General features: G+C 37.9%; 1 protein-coding gene across 1 annotated transcript; it reads left to right on the plus strand.

Annotated features, from left to right (window-relative positions):
• The first annotated feature begins 4,124 nt into the window (after positions 1 to 4,124).
• LOC113043231 (kit ligand-like) lies at positions 4,125 to 18,690 on the plus strand. Its single transcript, XM_026202468.1, has 10 exons — positions 4,125 to 4,425; positions 11,583 to 11,690; positions 12,269 to 12,325; positions 12,418 to 12,573; positions 13,214 to 13,424; positions 13,992 to 14,027; positions 14,935 to 15,026; positions 15,122 to 15,234; positions 15,920 to 15,976; positions 16,085 to 18,690. Exons 1-9 carry the CDS (start codon positions 4,411 to 4,413, stop codon positions 15,948 to 15,950), a joined length of 819 nt encoding a protein of 272 aa, XP_026058253.1. The 5' UTR covers positions 4,125 to 4,410; the 3' UTR covers positions 15,951 to 15,976; positions 16,085 to 18,690.
• The last annotated feature ends 4,532 nt before the right edge of the window (positions 18,691 to 23,222 follow it).

Genomic DNA, 23,222 nt, shown 5'->3' on the forward strand with positions numbered 1-23,222 from the left:
CTGATTAAAATGACTTGTACTGTTTTTTTTATTAGGCATTGCACATCGCACCACTTAAACATAAAATCATGTCTGCATTTGTGATCGTAGAAACGAAATACAACAAGCTGTACTTAAGCTGTGCTTAAAACTTGCGTTTGAATCATCAGTGTCAAATTCTTTAAATATGAAAACATACAGGTTGTGAGACAGAAGCTAGGACTGTCCTTGCAAAATTGGAACTGCCCCACTTTATAGAAACAACCTTTGTGTGTAGAGGGCATTGTAGGCTACTGGTTCAGGAAACAGTCCTCAATAAATGCACTTGACACATCTGAATATTTGGGTTGAAATGTCCTGGAACAGTGTTGTAAATACAACTTAACAACTGATTTCTAGTTGTGTCCTCTTTTGGAAGGCCAAACTAATTATTTTTGCTTTCACAACATGGTGGCAGTAACAATAGTACAGCGAGAATCAAAGTTACGCCTTCTTTCTTTGCGTGAACATTGAGTGGCATTATGCTAATCTTCCCACATCCTGTCATAGATATGGAGAGGCATTTTAGGAGGGTGTGGTTGGCTCTTAACTTTTATAAAGAATATCTATTTGGGTTTTAGACTTTAGTCTTTGCAACTTTAGGAATCTTATCTGTTCACAAACAGCTTGTAACACACCAAGGAGAAAGGAAAACTTCATCATATGAAGCATTCCATATGTGAAGAGCATGCACGTGATATCTTTGAGGAGGCAATCTGTGTGCATTGTGAGCGTTTTTTCAATGGAAAAAGCTCCGCTCTCGTTCGTCTCTCTTCTGATAGATAAAAGGGAGAAAAAAAAGGCAGCCAGCTGCTTACCACGGTTAAGGACCTGTCGCTGCTGAGGCACGGAGGAGAATAAGCTCGTGAGAATACAGGTGGATCTGTCTGAATGGTTTAAAGAGGGACTTTCCCTTTCGCGCTCGTAATGGAGGATGCCTCTGGAGGATGATGTTATATCTTTAACACTTTCTGATACTGAGGTTGGTGCTCTGCTGGGTTTTTACCCAGGAAAAGCAGGAGATATTTGAGGATGGTGAAGAAGCTGAGGCTGAGCCTTCTCAATTCTCCTGCCCTGCATTTGTAGAGCTGTTGGAGGTTATTGAGTGTTATCTTTTTGACCATAGCCCTCCAGCTCAGGTGAGCCTTCCATTTCTGCATGATCTCCATACAGAGATCAAAAAGAAATGAAAGATGTAATTTTCTTCTCGCATCCATCGATTTTGGGGTGAAAGTAATCTGCCGACATCGAGTTGAATGCGCGAAAACAGCTATGAGGGGATGCCCCCTGTAGAAAAAAAAAAATTCTTTCTGCAGGGGAAACATCCTCTCTTATCCTTAAACATCCATCTCCCTCCTTGCCATCTAAGCCCCTTCAGAAAATCATTTTGCTTAAATGGTAAGGCATACGCAGTAGCAGGTCAGGCTGTGGCTTTATTACACACAATGCTGGTGCTTCAAGCATATCAGACTGATCTGCTAAGAGACCTGGATAGAGGCAGGGGCCTTTTTTCTGATCAGGTAGCTGAGCTGCGCCGCACCACGGATCTCTCTCCATGCTACCAAGCAGGCCGCCTCCGCCAGCTGCGGGACTATGGCAGCCATGGTGGCAGCGAAGAGACATCTGTGGATGAACCTGGCAGACATCGGGAGGAAAGAAAAGAGTTTCTTCTCGATGCTCAGTTTTCGCCTTCTGAACTTTTTGGGTATTTCCGTTGAGATGGCGATTTGAGAAGTTCAGGGGAGACGTAGGCGCGCTCTACTGCTTTCGCGCTCCGCTTCGTTCCCTTTCTTGAGATGATTAGACCTTGGTTCCTTGGGATTCATTTAGCCAGTGTGTATTTTGTTATACACCTCAAGCATCGATTCCCTCAACATGAGGGGCTATTTGGGTGATATTCGTGGTAGTTTAGCAGTGCTCCCCTTTTTCCAAAAAAGGGTCACCTGTGAGTGCGCTACTCTGAGCTCGGAGTTCTCCTCTCATATGAGACTGAATTCTCAGTTTTTCACAGTATTGTTTCCATAGATCGAGTTGATGACTCTCAATCATACTGTTTTGAGATGCACCATTCCATCTATGAGCTGCTCTATCAGAGTGCCACGAGAGTCCCTCCTTAGAACAGTATTTGAAAATCCATGCTATGGTAAGTGTGCACATGAAGTCTTTAAACACTTTCTGAAATCCACACTGTGGTAAGTTCGCACACTAGTATTCTGCGTTCTTTCTAAAATCCTATATGGTGAGGGCTTTGCGCGGTAGCTTCGTGCCCTTTCTTGAGTTGGTAAAAGCCCCATTCATCTTGGGCGCCACTCAACCTACATATGTATCCTCGGATAACTATCTAAACAGAGTGTTGCTACTAGAGAACTGTTAAGACAGCTTTTTCAGCAAGCTTATGCGTAAGCTAGTGGTAGCCCCTGTGTGTCAGGCAAGACTTGGTAGAAAATGCTAGGTTCTTCACCATATCCCTTTAAAGGAATCTTTCCTGATTCCAGGCCTTCAGCTCTACCCTGGGCCGAGGCCCTAATTATTAAGTTAGGTATGTAGCTTAGGCCTTTTGGCCGTAAGGGGTACTGTCACAGACAGCCGTCTAAACGTCCCAGGGGCAACTCCCATGGAAATGGCACTTAGTGTTTGGCATGATTCTGTCCTGCACTCCCCTCAGCATGGTGGCGTGGGTATACTGTTCCCCATAGCAGCCCCTAGAGAACGCAGTTCAAAGTTCCCTTGAAAGGGAACATCTCAGGTTATGAATGTAACCATAGTTCCCTGAGTAGGGAACGAGACACTGCGTCCTCTAGCTCCCTGCCATATTTCGGACGCAAGCTTCGAAGTGTGTTTTTTCAATGTATGCTTCAGACACGGGTCACGACGAGGTGTTCCCCATAGCGGCCCCTAGAGGACGCAGTGTCTAGTTCCCAACTCAGGGAACTATGGTTACTGTACATTTGTAACCTGAGACCTTTTCTAAAGCGTTTTTAAAGAATTGCGTACCCTACCTTTAAAGAATGTCCCATATATAGATTGATTAAGATAAAATTATAATATATGTAGGGTTTTCAAAAGACCAAACATTATATTATATGATATTATATTATATTGGCGTTCACATTGATTAACATTCTTATTGAACTTTTAAAAGAATGTTTAAACATTTCATTTTTTCATACATTCTGTACTTTTAATTTTCCACATTGAGTCTTGAGTGTGATGTAATATTGAAAAAGGAAACACAATAGCTGCCTGTGAGAGATGCAAATGAAAAATGTGTTTAATTCCAATTAAATATTCTGAATATTAAAGCTGTCCTGTGACTCCTGTCTGCAGCAAAATGTGACTTTTGTAAAAGAGCATTACTTTTTCTTAATTTTTATCTCATATTTTATTTGAAATGTCCTATTGCTTATTGGTTTTGCCTCCATCTAATTTCTCCTTTCCTAGAGGGTAACATTTTTAACAGTTTTCCGCAGTCTCCCTTATTGTAGGCTATTGTAGCCTACTACTGCTGTAGATGTCACTGTTTACCTCAGTGTTCTCGCACTTCTGTCACATTCGACCACAGATGAAACAGAAAAGTCAAACACGTGGGATTCGAACACATTTGATTCGCATATTTAATAAAATGTCAAGTATGTGCAATATGAAACCACCAAAGAGCCTTCGCGTGAAGATGATACAGCGGCTGCTGGTTTCCACTAAATTTTCCGTTCGAGAGACTTTGAATTGTCAGCTGCGCCTCATTTCTTATGTTTCCATAATAACAAAATTAAATTAAGCCAAACCAAAGCATGTTTCGGTCTTCGTCATAGTTAAGCAGTTTTGATGTATAGTTAGACGAAGATAAGATGGATTAAACATGCACGATACCAACAAACGCTAAGCATTTCTTCAACGTCTCGAGAGAAAAAAAAAAAAAAACAGTCCAGCGCCAGAGATCTTTTCTCTGCAAAACAAACTATTATACAGTCGAGACGATCCGTAAACAAGAGGTTCCATCCTGCGAAAATTAGTAGAAAAACATTGTCATCATATGAATCTCAGTTGGACGATTGGATAGTGATTGTGAAATCGAATGAGTGAGACCCAAGGGCTGCAGACGAACGAGAGAAACTGGGGTGGGCGGGAGTCACACGATAAAAAGGCTTTGCTCTTGGGAAAAAACTCTTGATTCTTTCCGCAGCCTTCCGTTCACCATCGTGCGGTATGAAGCGTCTACCTGGATACTTACCGTCATTACGCTCATTTAGGTGACTTTCTTTCCCTCCCGACTTGGATTCTACTTTATGATGATTTTGGATATGTACCTTTGGGATGAAAAGAACCCTTTCCCTGCCCGCCGAAGTAAGATAAAATAGGGTTTCGCTGACATTGGAGTTACTCCTCTCGTTCCATATGAAGAAGTCAAACGTAAGTGAACGGATTTTGCTTTGACGCGTGTAATTTGAATCATATATGATTTGCTTTAGTTTTTTTGCTACGTGCGCTTGCAAAAATGCACTGTCTGCAGAGCGTAACTGAGGGAAATGTAAATAAACACAATAGCGTGTTTTATATTACAACATATTGATGCGACAGTCTGAAAAGACTTTCTCGCATCGTTGAGCTTTTAAGTATTTTAAGACGCTAAATGCGCGCACTTAATTAGTAGGTGGGGGTGTGGAAGGACTAGTTACAGTAATAGTTTATTATTTAAAATAACTTTCGCTGAGGTGAACATTATTAAACTGTTCCAGCGTGTTTGTTTCCATCCATTTAACTTGTCACATCCTCTTTTCGTCATTATATCTACTCAGTTTGCATTGTCTGAGTTTATAAAAAAGAAGTGCAACTTGCAACTTTAAAAGACATAATAATAATAAGCTTAAGTGTTCGATTTTAGTTGGCTCTAGTGTTTTACGATGTGGTGAGACGTCCATAATTCGATCTGGTCAAAATCAGCTTTCGTTGTCGTTTAACAAAGATAATATTTGGGCTTCGATGATCTGTGTGCTCTCGATGATATATGTGAACAATATGACCATTAAAACATGATCGATAAATATGAAGTCCTCGAAAAGGCAGATAAGAGTGATTTAAAACTGATAAATCGACACGACCTTTGGACGTTTACGCAAGTGGTTAACGCGAAACATTTACATGCATATATTTTATACGAACTAGATGTTCTTGGTACATTACTCACAGTCTTGGAAACGTTGTAAAACAGGAAATAAGCCAGGAGAAATGGTTTTCATTAACTGTGGGGATACTTAGAATGCACCAGGGTTTATAGCAGACAGCATCACTAATGCTTCTTTTGCTTTAAAGTGAACTAGGCGAGGCTCTGCGCTTGCTTTTGGGTATTGTAAATTATGAACATTTGCCATGTTGTAAATATACTAAAATTTCAATAATGCATAGTTAATATTGATGTATGAAGAGTCAGAAGTCACTCACCTTGCACCTTCTTAGCCCTGATGGGAATTTGCATCAACTCTACGATGATAAATTAGCGTTTTCAGCTCACCAACACATGTGTTTTTTAAATACTTGATTTATTTGTGGTGCATTTCTGCTATTTTATTGATAGATAGTAATAGAGAAGCAGTAAATAAAGAAGAGAGAGGCCAAATTATAGACCAGGATGGGGAAACGGCTGAGGCTTGATTTGAACTCTGGTCTTCCACAAGCATATCACCTCAAAATTTTAGTGCATTCTAATGATGCTTCAATAAAACACTTTATTATTAAGCACATATTATTTATGTCAAACTTTGGTGGTTTTGAAAGTACATTTACTGGTTTGACACACCTGCCAATGTATTCAAATCTCAGAGCTTTTAACCTTGTCTTACAACCTTAAGTTAAATAAAGTTAATCATTTGCAAACATAAACTCAGGGAAGCTAGCTCATACACGTGACAGTTTTGATTTCTGAGTCATTTGATTTGTGTGGTTAATCTACTGGAGATAACTTAATGTATGATGAAAGTGTTGTGTGAATGCCTTCAGTTCAGTGTACAGTATTCTGCGGTTAAGAAACCAAACCTAGTACGTGAATAATCATTGAACCAATTGTACAGCTCTTTATCATCACACGTGACATATATGGACCCCTTTGCCAAAACTGAGGCTCGATTATGTGAAACATTTAGCATGAAAGCAAAACGCCTTCAATCATATGCCAAGCCCAAAGGCAAAAATAAGTTAGTGACAGTTTGCAGATTGACAATGAGGAAGTGTTACGCATCAAAACCTAGCAATCTTTAAGTAGCTGAAAACTTGGTATTTTGCTGGTTTTCCTCTTCAGGGGTCATACCAAATTTCTGTCTGGTAATTTCTCAATAAGCGCATAGTTCAACACAGTTAATACAGTGCAGCTATATAATCAGTTGACATTTTTGCGCACGGCCTGAATTAAACGTATAAATGTGATTAGCATGTTTAGCCTATGAAATTAGACATGGAAAAGTGAAGACATTTATATTAGCTCTTAAGCTGTGAAGTCACAGTAAATTAAATGAGCTACAGATGCAACTTAAACAGTAATCCTATTCACAGTCTTCAAAACTGGTTTTAGGGACAACATAAATCTTTCAAGACTGCTAGAACAAACTACAAGGTTGTGAAACAATGGCATATGCTTGTGTGTAAGCTGGAAATTTAATTTCAACTTTATAAAAAAATTTGATAATAGTCATAAATTGTCTGTCATTAATATTTCATGGATAAATCTTGACCGTATGGTCAAAGGTAATTAGTAACACCATTTTCTGGATTTTACTAGGAATGGTTTTGTTATGTAATTCTTTTTTTGTTTCCTGTTTGGACTGATATGCAGCAGTGTGTTGTTGTGTCTAAGTGTGACAATGTTTAGAATCAATAGATCTGATGATCATGTGCTATAAAGATAACTTGTGGAGTTTAGAGCTTTACACCAAGGAAAGCAATAAGAAGAAGTCCACTACATATTAAATAGATTACCAGGTAATCCAAACACAGTTGGAACATTAATAAGTTAATACATAAATAAGTGGTTTGAAATAAGTCTAGCAAGCCTTTCCGGAGATAAAAGACCAGAAAGAGGAATGCAGGTTTAAACCATAATTTAACTGAACATTATCAACAACACCATTCCATTAGGCCTTTTGACCTGTTTACTTAGTTTCCGTATCCTTTTAGTCCTTACATGGCATTTGACACACACCTGGCTTTGACACTGTTAAGCCTAGTCCAAATAAAAAGGTTTTCAGTAACGGATGGCCATTCACAAAAAAGAATAAAACTTCATCCATGTTTGGAAAGAGCTTAATTGTATAATGGAATCCCTATAGTGAATTGAACCCAATGATAAAAAAATGAAATCATTGGAGCGGCAAATAAATCTCTTGCTTTCACTGGCGCCCTCTTTAAATTGAATATGTCAATAAAAGTAAACTCCTAACGTATAATATGATTCTCATTGGTTTTCTATTGGTTCTCTATTATGTGTTCCATTAGTCTGTTGTTTCATTGCAGAAATTGGTTTACCTCGAGTAGCTTTTCATTGCCTGGTTCAATTAGTGATTGAAAATGAATCATTTTGCAATAATATCTTTGCGTTTCTTTTCTCTCAGAAATAATGTTCTCAGCGTTCTCTTCAAAGCATTGGGTGGGTTCCATTAGCATATCTACTTTTCTTGGTTAGTTCCTGAACAAGGCCTCCATCCAGCACAGGCTATTGTAATTGTTGTTCCCACCCAGTCTATAGACTCCTTTAAATTAGCTATAAAATCAACAGATCACATTTCATTGGACTCCTGTGGACTGTTGTCCTCTATTCAAACACTCATCAGCTATTATAAATCCGCTATGTCTTTTCCTGTTGTTTCATTTGGTTTGAGATGTTTAGCAGCACCCAGTGATTTTGACTTTGCTGACTAACCCCATTGAAGAAATAATCAATACGATCAACAGAAGAGTAGAGTCATGGCTGCCGTGGAAGAATTTGACATTCTTGGCAACGTGAGAAAGCATATTGTTTGGGACATTTGATAGCATCTTTAGCTAGTGTTTATTCGGTTAGCCAGAGGTTTGTAAAGTGCACATGAATGGACACGGGCAGACAGAGGGCAATTTCCGGAAGCAAATTTAATTTAAGTGGTTTATGAGTGGATACTGGTCGCTGGCTATTCAACTAAGTCTGAAATGATTATTCTAGTTTTCTGGCTGCTGATATTTGTCCTCTTACTACTATAACCTACGTAAGTAGATCACATTGATTTACAAAACTAGAGACAACATTGCTTTTCCCACACCACACGTTAGCAGGTAGTGTTAGCATTTGTCTTACAGGCTAGCTAATATCAGTCATTGAGATTCTGCCTGTTTTTTGAAGTGTTAGACTGAAATACACCATGGGATATCGTGACATAGACTGTGAAAAGATGAAAAGAAGGATGATAGATGACTAGACATATTTTTTGGCACCATGTGCTCTGTTCTCGCTAATAGTATTATGTAGTGAATGGTACATTGTTCAGAATGAGCTTGTATGTCCGTCTGGGGAGCTTGCAAAGTTAATAAACCCTAGCGATCAAAGTGTCTGGTCAACATGACTGGCAATGATCTCTAGTCGAGAGAGCTCCTGTTAACATGATGTTCAAAAGGGAGGGTTGAGTTGTTGCTCTTTTTTTCACTCTGCCGGTGGTCAGTCCAGCTCATGGTCAGCCATAATGAGATCTTGTTCTGCTTCACATCTCCTTTGTCTGGCTAAATGAAAGTGACCTCTAATTTGACATGTTGTAGCAAGCTAACACTTTCAAGATTTTTTTTGTGGTTGTAATACAACAGTCTGTTCAATGTCCTATTAAAGCCTGGCAAAATTGATGTCTCTTTGTGTCTTTATATCTTCAGTGTGACTTTATAATTGTGAGAAACAAAGCTGCAATTGTGAAATATAAAGTCGCTGTTACGAGGGAAAAAAGTTGCATTTGCGCTTCATAGAGGCAAAGTCACATTGTGAAATAAAAAGTTCACAATTAAGAGAAGCAGTCGCATTTGTGAGCTATAAAGTCACACTGTAGGATATAAAGTCGCAGTTAAGTGGGACAAAAAGCTAGTGATGCAGGATATGCAGTTGTAATTATGAGGGGAAAATGTGGTTTGCAGAGTAACGATGAGAAACAAAGTTGTATTTGTGATTTATGGGGTAGTAATTACTTTTTTTGTATTAACTTGATAAATGAGTTATACACAAAGCACATTTTAGTGCATTCTGGGATAGGGTATAATAATATGAAGCTATATACTCTACAATTGACCACATATTGTAGGAGTATTTAGGAGACGCCTACACTTTCACACACACACCTATAATGACTTAAACGCTCCTGCGTTAGTCAGCTCTTGCCAGTGATTTGGGAGTAACATGTTGTTCAGTTGATCAGATGAGTGGTTGGCTTTTCTTACAGTCTATTGATTTATGGCAGTCAGAGCGGAATTTGAGCACAAGTGAGTTTGAATTGTTGACATTTAAATAGGAGACAGGCAGACGTTTGTTGTTGTGTCCGAAGTACTTGCTGAAATCATAGTTCTTGGCTATGAAGGGACTTTAAAGTCTTGGAGGAAGTCAAATTATGGATAATATAACCAATGAAACATCTGGGCTTCCATGTGTTGTTTCTTTTATCAAATTTCAACAAATCCTCATCTGGTTCACAACACGCAAGGGATCTCTACAGTCCCTGGTGATGCTGTCTGAAATACTCAATGCAATATATTTACTGCCAGTTTGAGTGCATACTAAATTTCAGATGCTGTCATGTGTACTAGTATAGTTCGCTTTGAATTATATATTGCAGTCCATTAATTCAAAACAAGATCTAAGCATTTACATGAGGCCAGTCTTATTTATAGTTAGATGCAAATAAACATTCCCTGTTTAACCAGGAAGAACATTTTTAGAAGAGATGGTTGGAAAGATGCATTTTGGAAACTCGTTATGGGGAAATCAAAACTATATATATTATAAATGTATAGATATGCTTTAAAATCTTATGACCTGCCTAGCTTTAACTTTTGTACTGTTTTTATTCAGTCTGTAAATTCATCACCTTTAAGGCACCCCTACTCCAATCATTCATAATTAGGTGAAATATGTTTGGTATATTAAGTTGTACCATACATTTTTCTTGAATATCTTGTCACTAGCTTTGCATTTTATAATGTCTTTGACTTTTCAAGTCAAAGTAAATTGTGGTTCGCAATATATTTTACTTAGTGTGACACTCTGGGAGAATCATGATTACCACTATTGAGAAAAAGAATAGTGTGTGATTTTATTTTGTTTGATTTTGAACAATGAAAAGTGGACATTATGTACCAGCATGGAGATAAAAGCTAGTTTGTTAAAACAACAGTTAAACAGAATGCTAATTTGAAAAAACAGCAGGTAAATAGAGTGCTAGCTTACTAAAACAATGACTAAATATTTTGTTAAAACAGCAGGTAAATAGAATGCTGGTTTGCTCAAACAAATGAAACGCTAGTTTGATAAAATAATGGCTACATAAAATGTTATTTTGCTAAAATAACAGCTAAATAGAATACTATTTTATTAAAACATGGTTAAATAGTATGCTAGTTTGCTAAAACAACAGCAAAATAGAATGCTAGTTTGCTAAAGGAATAAATAAAGTGCTAATATATTAAAACAATAGCTAAAAATGATGCTAGTTTGCTAAAACAGCTGCAAAATAGAATGCTAGTTTGCTAAAGGAATAAATAAAGTGCTAATATATTAAAACAATAGCTAAACAGAATGCAAGTTTGTTAAAACAATGGCAAAATAGAATGCTAGTTTGCTAAAGAATAAAGTGCTACTAAAACAATAGCTAAACAGAATGCGAGTTTGCTAAAACAACAGTATTGTTACATTTTAATTAAAAACTGAACTTTGGGATAGCATACACTGATTAATTTAAAAAAATGAGTACTTTTAAAAAACATTATATTGTAGCTGCTTTTGAATGTAAATGCCTGACGAGAAATGCATCCAATCATGATCACGTGATCCCAAAACCAGCCTAATTTCTGAAAATATGTAATGCAGAGCATCAATTTTGTAATTGTGCAATTACACACTCTCACAGCTAAACAGCCTGTCCTCAGATGAGTCTGCTCTTCACCTCTGCTCCACTCCCCCTCTCTTTCAATCACTGCCCCATTTCTCCCGACAAGGCTCATGCATTGTTTGTCTGGGATCACCCTTGTAAGCAGGGTTAAGAGCAAATCTGCCTCATGTTATGCAACAAGCTCAAATAGCAGGTCTGGGAAGAGGGGAGCAAAAGCTTTAAGCTCTAAGCCACCATGGGACAACAAGCTTTATAGCGGCGGATGGGAAGGAGACTTTGCTAGACAAAAACGCTCATTTATTATATCAAAACTGACCCGGTTGCTCTCAAAATAGCAGTGAAAACATTTTCCGTTTTACCTAATACTCCTCCAAATAATGAGTTTAGAAATTAGGACACAAGCAGATCTGTGTTATTACAAGATTTTTGATACAATCAATTAGACTGATCTTCTGACCTCTTGTTTTTCAGATTTGGATATGCACCTGTGTCCATTTATTGCTGTACTTGACAGTTGCTGCCTATTCCAGTGAAATAGGAAATCCCATTACAGATGACATCAAGAAAATTTCTTTGTTGGTAAGAGCTCGGACATTCTTATCTCTCCGGTGCTGCTTTTTCCCCAGCCTACTTTGTGAAAGACAACAGCGAGGGCTGATTTACCGATGCTCTGGGGGGAAAGAGCTGAAATTTATTTCATGTGTGTTGGAATGAAAGCCCTAGACATGTGGTTCAAAGTATGATAATAGAGTCATATACATAAAACAAATGCTTCGCTGCAGACGGTCTTTTTAGGATCATCAAAAATCATCAGCCTGAAAGGATTATTGGGTTTATCGCTTTGTTGGAACATGCGAGTTGTTTAATGGCATTTGCTTTTCTTTAGCAAAATATTTACAGAGTATGATGCCAAATCACTGTGCGTGCCATATGCTGAAATGTTAATAACCAGTCATTAAAATCTTTTGAAGTACATATGTTTGCGGCTTCCATATCTAAACCTAAGCCAAGGTTATAAAGCAAATTAGAGTAATTCCATGTTTACATTGTGACTACATACTTGTAAAGTAAAATTTTTGAATCTTTATCGATGATAAAATGACCATCTTCATTGTAGTTTTTGGCACTTAGAACTGGCTTTTCTTCTCTCCTATTAGAAACAGAATATTCCAAAAGACTACAAGATTACATTACGTTATATACCTAAAGAAGTGGTGAGTTGTTATTATTCGGTTTCATTGAATCGTTCAGGGTAATAAAAGCAAACATGGTGATAATGTAGTATTGTCTTTTGTTTTTCTTCAAGAGTGATATGTGCTGGGTGAAGCTAAATGTATTTCACTTGGAGGTGAGCTTAAAAGGCCTGGCGCAGAAGTTTGGGAACATATCCTCCAATAAAGATAATATAGGCACTTTTGTTCAAATACTGCAAGAGATGCGGTATCACATAGGACATGGCTTGGTAAGTTACCTCAACAAAGTGATTACAATAAGAAGTTTGTTTCATGCAGAAATATTAATATATCTAGTATGTTTTGTTTTTGTGTTTTAAGTTTGGCTTGTCAATTATAAAAATCAATTCTATAAATAACACAGTAAATGATGAACTTTTGTTAACGATTTAGAAAAAAACAGTACAATTAGTAGAAATTAGTTTTTATTTATTAAAGGTATCGTTTATTAAGGTTTTATTAATTTCTTTTTTAATCAAATTTTAAAAAAAAATCTATAAAATGAATATTCTTTATTGAAATGTATATGTTTATCTTTATCTTTTATTCAATCTATTTTTAAAACTATTTATTTTTCTTATTTTTAAGTAAAAAAAAATTGCAGCCAATGGCCAAGGTTTGTAAAACCACTTGGAAAAATAATTCCGTTGATCATTCATTTGTAAAGCAGTGCAAAACCTGGTATGTTTTATTAAGGTTTTATGCTTTAAGAATAGTTTAAATATTTTTTTTAATGAATATTTATTATAACAATTAATTTTTTTCTAATGAATTTTTCTGTTTATTTAAATGTCTATTGAAAATTATAAATAAATCATCACAACATATGATCCACTTGTAAATGGAAACCATTTTTTTCTGTTTCTTCAGGAGGATTCAATGCTAGAATTCGATTGTCACTACATAGATGAGATGTGGCTTACGGCAAAGTATTTTGAATTTGTGGAGGACTTCTTCAACACTGCCAATTCGTCGAGAGATGCCGAGGATTGCGAGCCTCCGCCATGCCCCACATCTACAGAAACAACAGTAACGACAGCTGCCACAGCGTCGTCAACGTCAGTGCAACATAGTACAAATGGTGAGGTGCATGTCCGACACAATCAGTCTTAAAGGCCTTGCGAAGGCATGGTCTACACATTGTGGAGTGTTGTCTGTTTCCTTTTCAATGAAGCTTTTGAGAAACCATAGAATGTCGTTTGTGGAGGGCCGCCCATTTGCAACTGAGGTTTTAGATGTTAACACCCGCTTTTAAATCATATCTCTTGTGGCAGCTTTGGTTGCAATTTTGCACATGTTGTGTGTGTGTTCCACGCCTTTTCAAACGAAGCCGCTGGACAAAACAAGAGAGGCAACATGTTTTTGTCAGTGCTATTATGACAGAGTCTCAACTGAGTTTCAAAACCAAGAGGCGCTCCCTAGTGAACAGCATGAAAGGGAGAGCAGAATCGAAGTCCAATTGTCACCATGTTGATTACAGAGCAATCTTCAGATCTTCCCAAGCGCAAGCTCTTTCTTTCTAAAAGCGGACAGATCAGATCATTCATGGGGCGGAGAGAAAAGGAGATTGTGTCGGACTTTTTAAGCATGTAACAATGAACGGTTTCTATCTGAGACTTAATGCTTCTCTGTTTCTGTCTTTCTCTAGAGAAACATAACGGTTTGCCTGATGACCCCGAAAAAGGTGAGTTATCACATAAATGTCTTCAGTCATCACTTCTTTATGCATACGAGAGATAGTAGGTCCAAAAAGGAAAAACAAAACCAAATAAATCATTTACCTGCCCTCATGTTGTTCCAAACCTTCGTGACTTTATCATTTATCCATCTTATGATGGAAATTCATAAGGAATAAGGCCTTCAAGGTCCAAAAATCAAAGAGATTTGTGTTGCATAAACAGAAAATATCCACTGAAAGTAAAGACATTTCATGGCAGGCTGGCAGACGAGTATTGGGCCACTTTGTTCTTTTTTTGTTGTTTAGACGCCATTCACTTTCATTGTAATGGAAAATCCTTGCGAACATGTTCAGAATTCCTCATTTTATGTTTTATAGAGGAATTGAGAAACAGCATGCAGTAAATGATGGCAGATTTTATTTTATTATTTTATTTTTACATTTTATTCATTTGAAAATCGCTTTCCAGCTAGCCAAAGAAATAAGAAATGATGTTGAATAAATGTTGACAGAAATGCATTTAGTTTAGTTTATAATTTTATTGTAAATTTATTATACATTTATCATTTTTTTATTTTATTTTGTAACATTTATTTGAAGATGGCTATCCCACAAGCCAAACACTATCCATAGAGGAAACATTAAATGTTAACTGAAGTTTAATTTAATTTAATCTAATTTTGAGTAATTGATTCCTTTACCAATTATTTGAGGAACACTATCCAACTTTTTTTTTCCGTTTTTTTCCGAATTTATTTCAAGGGAATTATCCAGCTATGCAGGTCAGATTTTTGATTTAGTTCAACTGATGTACTATGATATATCTGAAAGGTTGAAAGTTAATCTTGCTGTCTGTGCCAGTTCAACAAAAGCACCTTTGCAACCTGATAAAACTATTCTTATTTTTCTGTAGGGGCATTCCTTCCGACAGTTGTGCAGAGCAGTCTTATGTCGCTGCTCGCCATCCCGCTCATCGCAGTGGTGGTGTTTCTCATGGTCTGGAAGGTACGTGTGGTGGTGTGCTCAGCTGAGCCTTCAGCATCACAGCTTTTTCAATTTTAATCCTGATTGGTATTTTTCTTTTTCCTTTTGTAATGCAGATGAAATCTAGAAGAAATGCTTCACAAACTGAAAGGAGTCCAGAAGAAGGTCCCGCCCTTTTCTCAGGAGAGGAAGCCAATATACCCCCGTTAGATGTGGAGATATCTGAAAAGTAAATATTCAAGTCTCCATAGTGTGCTGTGTTTTCCATTGAGTCCTAAGATATTTGAAAACTTCAAAAAATGAAATGCATATTAAAGGGATAGTTCACCCAAAAATCTGTCATGAATTACTCACCCTCATGTCGTTCCAAACCCGTAAGACCTCCGTTCATCTTCAGAACTCAAATAAAAATATTTTTATGAATTCTGAGAGCTATCTAACCCTCCCATAGACAGCATTGTAAATTGTTACAAAAAAACACACAGATAACGTTTTCTACATTGTTTACACTTTGATTTGAATGAAAACAACGTATCCATGTGGCTCAGCTGACACAGAACAGCATACGCTGCTTACGTTCAGTGGATACTCTCATAAATGGAGACACGGAGGAGACGAACTGTTGAATAAAGTCATTATTTTTGTTCTCATGGGTTTGGAATGACATGAGGGTGAGTAATCAATGACAGAATTTTCATTTTTGTGTGAACTATTCCTTTAAATAAATCATATTTAACAAAAGTTTTATGATCTGAAACCTAACTAATTTAAATTTGGGAAATGTTTTGCATTTCTTTTCTTTTTTTTCACCTTTTGCTTAGGTGTCCAAATATTTTTGGGGTCTATTTTTGTCCTACCTATTAAGCTGTTTCAAACACACCAGTTAACACCAACTTACTGTTTTCCTTTTCCAGAAACAGATTAAATATTATCATTGCAGTGTAAATCCAGCCCCAGCTTAACCAAAGCAGGTAAATAATGTTCTTATTCTAAATAAAGTATCAACTTAACCTACTTTACAGCATCGTTTTTAAAGAGGCCGCAGCCATAAACTTTGTTTCTCATTAATAACATTTTAGTCACTCCTTCAGACGGCACAACGGACAGGAACAAACAAGCACCACCTCCGAAAGATTCTCTTACCGAACTTCTAGAAGGAAGGATGTATACTGGCCTGAGATGCAACAAACTGCTCTTTGAGAACTGATGCCCTCTCTTATCAACCACTGCTGAGCCCTTCGGGGTAGATAAAGTTGCTTCTTCTGAGAACTTCTGAGAGTCGCTCTTCATGCTCTTTAAAGCTTCCTTCTCCTCTTGGAGACTGCAAGGAGACTGTGCAGCAGGAATTCGATGAAAAACAGAACAAAAGCAACACGGCATTGGATTCAGCTGGAGGCATCAAATACCCAAGCGCAGTTTTTGGAGCGCAGGAGTCGCAGTTCAGAAGGAGGGCAGCCATATTGTTGCTTGAGAGCAGATGGCTATCTAAAAGGAGTTAAAGCAGAATTGACTACCTCCAGCTGCACTGGTCAACCTCCTTATTTCTTTCTTCATCCTTGTTCTCTCTCTTTCTTTTGGTCTGGGTGTCCAGATAGACGCCTTTTCAGTTTTTTGAGTGCTTGAATCAGTAAAATCGTTCTCAGATTGTATCATCTGATTTGTGAATTGTTTTTATTGTCACAATAGGCTGGTGGTGTGGACTTAATTTATTTATTTTCTGAATATGACATGACAGCTGCATGGCATCAAATATCGATTGAGATGACGAATCCCCGATTGTCTCAACCTTAAAACATATCCAGCAATCCTTAATCGCTTGTGTATTTCGACAATAAACCCTACGTCCATACTAGCCGCGACCTTCTAAGTACCATTATAGCTCCTCACAGACGCCCTTAAGCGTTGTTAAAGCTATATATCAGTACACCCATGATTTATGCAGTTAGTTTTACACTACGGCTTTTTATGAAGTCAGCTTCAGTGTTTTTGACGTCATTTAGTATATGGAAATTTCTGGTGGCTGCTAATTTTATAGACCATTCAGCTTTTGTCAACAGTCATTAGAGTTTTATAGCTTGTAGAAAAAAAAACGGCCATACTAGAGTGAAATGCATCAGTCAGACTTTAAATATGGGTCAAAACTAACTCAAGTAGTATTACGTCAAACAAAACGGTACCTCACACCACAAAACGCGACTTTTTTGGAATACAGGATGCCATCGTAAGATCTCGCTAGAAGTAATAGAAAACCTACTTATATGCTTCTACTTGTATTTTCGTGCCTTTTCATAGCATGGCTCTCCCTGTAAAGATTCTTTTTGGATAACCAGCCATATATTTATTACGGAGAAAAAAATAATATAATAATGATATTGCACTAGTTATATTCAAGAAAATTCCTTTAGGACATTTCAGATTATTTTTCCAAGAAAAGCATAACATGCTCCGGTTCCGACTTCGGTCTCCTGCTGAGTACGAATCAATTTATGCATGTTCACATCTGACGTCTTACATGGCTTGCGCTTAATCTGTACATACTGATTTATGATAGCTACAACTCATATAGACAAGTGCTAATGATTTTGAGACGAAACTCAGAGGAGATCAGATTTGATTTGTACCCTGCTTTCTCCAACTGGTTGTAATGATCTATATCCTGTGTTGTGGGGAATAACCTGTTGTCTGCCCAGTCTTTGTTTTCTTAGTGCACAACAGTTTTTTTTTTTTTTTTTTTTAAAGATACAGCATGTAAAGTGAAGTTGACGTTTGGTGAGTAATATCTTGTCCTGGTTAAGGTGGTTGTTTACAAAAACTCGTATTAACATAGGCAGCAATGGAAAGGTCTCATTGCAGTGTTTTCATGCAGTTAATCCAAGTCATTTTGAAGCTCTCGATGGGGCGTGTCCGTGTAAGTATTTGCTTTTTCCATCAAAGTAAACCACTTCAGACCATCTCAGAGTAGCTTGGGACAGTGCTGGTAATGTAACAGCATGAGGTCACAGTTTATAAACATGCAAAAATCATTTTTACACGCAATTTGGGAACCTCACTGAACCAGAGTTTTCAGTCTGTCTAGAAGGTGATGAAGCTTCCTTTGGCGTATTTGTTTGTGCCCTGATAAGGTTCCATGTAAAGAGTCAATACGTTTGCGAAAGATAAGCTGCACCATAGGAATCTTCAAATGTGGGAACATCCCTACATGTTCTAGGCGTTTTATGTGTAAAAAACCTTGAAAATGGGAGTTAAGACCCCCCAAAACACAAACCACAGACCATATTGAGCTAGCCAGTGAAATTCCCACCACTGCCCTGAAACTACTGGGAATGTTGGCGAAGTGTCAGAAGACACTGTTGCTCTGTTTTATGATGCTGAGATGAGAGGGACGTACAAGGGAACTGTACAAGGATTTTTCAGATTTGGCACGTCCCAACTGCCGCAATTGGAGCCTGCATCATATTTGTAAGACTGCAGAACACAGCAAGTCAGGAAGCCAGTCAGGGTGCCAAAAGTAAACAAGGAATTGTGGCCCAGTCATTGTCTGGGTGACAGTCTACTGTATTCTGTATTTTATATGAATATATGCAAATATATGTATGAGATGTGAATAAAGTACATTTATCCACCATTGCTGAGGCCTGGATGGGCTTTACTTCTCATTATGACTAATAAAACCATGATAATTACAGTTGAGCATTCTGGGATTGACTTTTTTTTTAAACTTCCTTTTAAAATGTACTGATGCATTTAAAGGACAGTTTACTCACGTACTCACCCTCATCCAAACCCAGATTACTTTCTTTTTGCAGAAGGAAGTATCGACTGAATGCCTTTGACTTCCATTATGGCGCATGAGAGAAGTTTTTTTTTTTTTTCAGTGAATTGGTTAATCCTGAATGATTCATTCTGAAGGAGTCAAGTTCAAGCCCACTCAATCAGTGATCCGTCTCCAATGTTTTATGAGACTAATTATTTCTCACACAAAACTATTGTATGACTTCAAAAGACTTTGAAGGTACTGATACATATGGGCCAGTTTTATGTTGCCTTGTATTACTCCTCAATAACAAATCATTCACTTTTTATTACACTTTTATTATACAGAAAGTGACCACGTGTGACCTTTTTGTGTCTCACAGAAGAAAATAAATAATAATGTGAGTTTGTAAGCACATGCGGGTGGGAAAATAAGAAGACAATGTTTATTTTTGAGCAAATAGTTGCTTTAAGATTGTGTGGTTATTTGATGGGTTCAAAAAGCTTTTCTTTCCATTTACTAGGAAATAACACGCCACAATCACACGAATCACGTGATTCCATTGAATCATTTCAAAGGAGTAGGCTGGTTAGGGTTCAAATTTCATTTAATTCCAGTAAGTGAGTAAACATTAATTTTTAGCCAAATTATCCCTTTAAGTGCTTTTACTTGTGTAGTATTTTAATCCCCCAACTGGTTAGAGGCTGTTTATGGGATCAATAGAAAAAACCTGTGGAGTGAAAATGCACTACACATAAAGCTACTGATCAAATACCATCAGGGAGCTGTTGTAAAAGTTAGGCCCAACTCTGAGCTAACAAGAAGTTCAGCCTCCTTGCTGCTTGCCGTGGCGTATTTGGCACTACCTGAAAGTAAATCTGCTGTGCAGAAATCCTCCAGGCCATTTAAACACCCCTGCAGGGTAATATTTTCTTGTTAACTCTGTTACATTGCTCACTAAAAAACTATTACAGAAGAAACAAGCATTGTTAGGCATAATTTAAGGGTTTAGGAAGAAGTAGTGCCAAAACTTGTTTATATGTGCAAGTTAGGAATATATGGACAGTCATTTCTCCCTGCCGTGCTTGTGTGGGCAGCGGCTTCCCGCTGCGCAAATATGCAGGCGCTTCGGCACACTACAATAAACTCTGCTGTCTCTTGAATTTTGAACCCATATTGCAGAATGCATAATAAAGATAAAAATGGAAGCATTTTTGCATAACAGTCTACGGCTCGCTCGCCTCTGCCCTTCTCGGCGGCCCCCTTCGCATCGCATTAGTGCCATTTGTGTGGGTTGGTACGCTGGTTGAGAGCCCAGGCAGATGACACTATAAAGCCTGTCCCCCTGAATGCCAGCCTCTCCTGTGACAGTTTGTACATTAACAAAAAAAGGGCTTTTGAATGTGCGACAAAGGTCTTTATGAATTTAAATTGTGTGCGTTTTTTCTCTGCGGTGGGAATCGGCACAGGACCTTAGTCACAGGTCATGTGGTTTAGGGTTACTAAAAGCCTCTACCAGTAGAGTTGTGTTGTGTGCTTTTTGGCCTTTTACAAAGCTCTTTCTGCAGCCGCGAGAGAAAGCGCTCGCCCCCAGGTGGGTAGCGGAGACGGACGAGTCGGGTCCCTGGAGGCCGTAACCAGAGGCTTATCAGAGCCCGACGCTGTTCTGTAATACTCCTGTGAAAGGCCTTCTCCGCCGCCTCCCAATAGCTGCGTTTCTGGGCAGGAGGTTGTAATGGAGATCTCCGTGGCCTCTCGGTAAGCAACGAAGGAACGAAAAAGGGGGGTTTCTCTCAGGACGAGGCCAAAGCTGAGCTGGGATGGAGGGAGAGATGACACTGTTGTGTAGGCGTGACAGAAGAGAGGAGAGGTCTAATGAGTCAGAGGGGAAAGGCTCGGGTTCTCCTCAGGGGTCCCCCACCGTGAAGCGTCACCTCACGGGGTGCAGGTGGACACGCCCGGCTTTCGGACACCACCGCATTTCTCACAGGCTCCCCAAGGAGCGCTTGTGTCGTGGCTCAAAAGGATTGGATAAAGACCAGGCAGGTTTACACCAGTTCAATGACATTCAGCTTAAAACCGAGGATGAGTAACCTGAGATTGGCTGATATGACTAAGGCGAACACGCAGTAGGATGAAGATAAATGTCGCGCTGCGGTGTGAATCATGTCACGATGATCGGTTGCTGTCTTCTTGGCTGCTATGCTGATTGAAATACAAAAGGTTGTTTTGCTAGAAATTTTGCCAGCTGATATAACTGGCGGCATACCATGGTGGCCTGAAAGGCTTCCAGAGAAAAATTTCAAGTGAAACTGGGGCACCTCAAAGGGTGTTGAAACTGATTTCAGGACAGGCCTGGATGAAACATTTATCACACAGAAGCTCTGAATAAAAATCTTATGTCAAAGCATTTAGCAGTCACTTTTAAAAAGTAGTAATTTGTCCTTCTTTGCAGAAAAAAATATATAATGCATTTCCAGTTTTTAATTTATCATTACTATGTGTAGCTTTAAAAAAAAATTCCAGTGCGCCACAATAATGTAAAATGTATTCTGTGCTTCAAAAAACTTTCAACAGAATTCATTATATAACCCCACGCATCACTCTGATTCCCAGAAGGTTAAAGGGTGTTTAAAAGGAGGTGTTTTCTTTTATCAAAAGGAGCACTTCTGGGTGTTCATATTGTTTCCTGGTCTTTAAAAATGCTGATTAATTTCACACTATTCCATTGAATCATTTCAAAAGAGTAACTTGATAACCTTGAGGGTTTGGCTGCACGTCTAAAATATGTTAGACACCTCTACCTGGAGGTTTTCAGAAATAACATGAAAATCATCTGTTTCATATGTGGGTTACAGCGAGTGCCATATTGTAGGCTAATTTGAGAACAGGGCCCAAATTATTGTTGTGTCTTCCTATCAGATTTATCTTGATATTTCAATGATGTTGATGTGTGTTTTTTTTTTTTAGTATTATATAGCTATGCAGAAGTATTCATATCAGACTCTTACCCAAAAGAACAAATGGCCTTTATAAATATAATCTGAAACAATTGTGTAATAGTTCAACATTTGTGCATTAAATCTGTTTTCACATATTAATCATCAACGATTTCATCAATACCGTTGCACTAAATATTTAATGCTGCAATCAGTTATATAAAGGCTAAATATTTTACATTAAATTATATTTATAGTTTATAATTTTACTTTATTAGAATTCAGAATTAATTTGATATAAATGAGAAATTTAAAAAACTGTAGCGTGTAGTTCGTCAATGACAAACTGAATTAGTTATTAAAAGTTTAAATTAGTTGCCCTGTAACTGTTTATCCTGCTGCGCATGCTCAGTTGAGTGAGCACGAGCCAGCCGCCCTTATATGGACATGGTTTGAGCGCGTTTTATGCAAATTAATTATTGGCAGTTATTGGTAGATTTGAATGTACAAACAACCGGATTCAGCGTTTTTACAACGAAGGTAAGAACATTGTTTTGTGTTAACTCACCTGATGAATACTGCGTGAGAACGTTTCTACACTGAAAGCAGATGTTACCAAAGAGCACAGATTTTTACTCTTAAAAAATTAGAATAAACGTTGAATGTTAATTCGCACGTTGAAACATGACGTCTGACGTGTACTGCATTCCTAATCCCCTGCATTCGTTCTCATTAATCATTTCATCGGTACCTACACGGTATTTTCACGGACGGGACAATTATTTATAATTATTAACAGGTCCTATATGTATCCGGTTAACTTCAACATAACTGCTTTTAATTCTCAAGGGTTATTTCATGCCAGAGCATTGCTCTTTGGCACAAGTTAGTCTACTTAAAGAAAAAGATTTGAAAGTTCACCTGAACTTTTCCATCATTAATGCTTGGCCAGCTGCCAAGTACTCTCAATTCTATAAAGTAATTTATGTCCACAGTCAATGTGACATATAGAGGATGATAAATTAAGTGCATGACTAGAGGTTAAGCGTTTAATTAAATATGGAGAAACTCAGTGAACATGGCTCTCTTAAAGTTTATCTAAACACAGAACCTCTGCCAGACTGTCGAAGCATTCCAAGTGGAACATTCATTTCATGTATGAGGAAACAACAGATGAGTAGGCCTAATGATAAGAATCACGAAAATGGACATTAATGTCATGGTTTCACCCTGATGCTTCCTTTATCAACCTTCTCTTAATTCAGTTGGTATATCAAATGTGCAGCCAGGTTAAGGCTTATGGATTGGATAGAATTCACAGATATGTTACTGCTTTTTTTGTGATTCCCACAACTCCGTTGATGCTCTGTAAAAATAAACTCCATCCACCGGTCCCTTAATGCTGTTTTTTTTTTTGGTAATCTGTGCAGGGTTGTCTTGCCCTGGCAACCAAAAACACACTTCTTTTGTGACTTTTCGCGACGCTCTCGCTCTGATCAGTGTATCGCTCTGATCAGTGAAATG

The sequence above is a fragment of the Carassius auratus genome, chromosome 25 (genome assembly GCF_003368295.1).
Source record: "Carassius auratus strain Wakin chromosome 25, ASM336829v1, whole genome shotgun sequence".
NCBI classification, from domain to species: Eukaryota; Metazoa; Chordata; class Actinopteri; order Cypriniformes; family Cyprinidae; genus Carassius; species Carassius auratus.

Bases quoted from the DNA above. Each gene is read 5' to 3' on its own strand.
- LOC113043231 (XM_026202468.1), top strand. The intron at 13,425-13,991 runs GTGAGGTGCATG...GTCTTTCTCTAG, and splicing joins AGTGCAACATAGTACAAATG to AGAAACATAACGGTTTGCCT. The intron at 14,028-14,934 runs GTGAGTTATCAC...ATTTTTCTGTAG, and splicing joins GCCTGATGACCCCGAAAAAG to GGGCATTCCTTCCGACAGTT.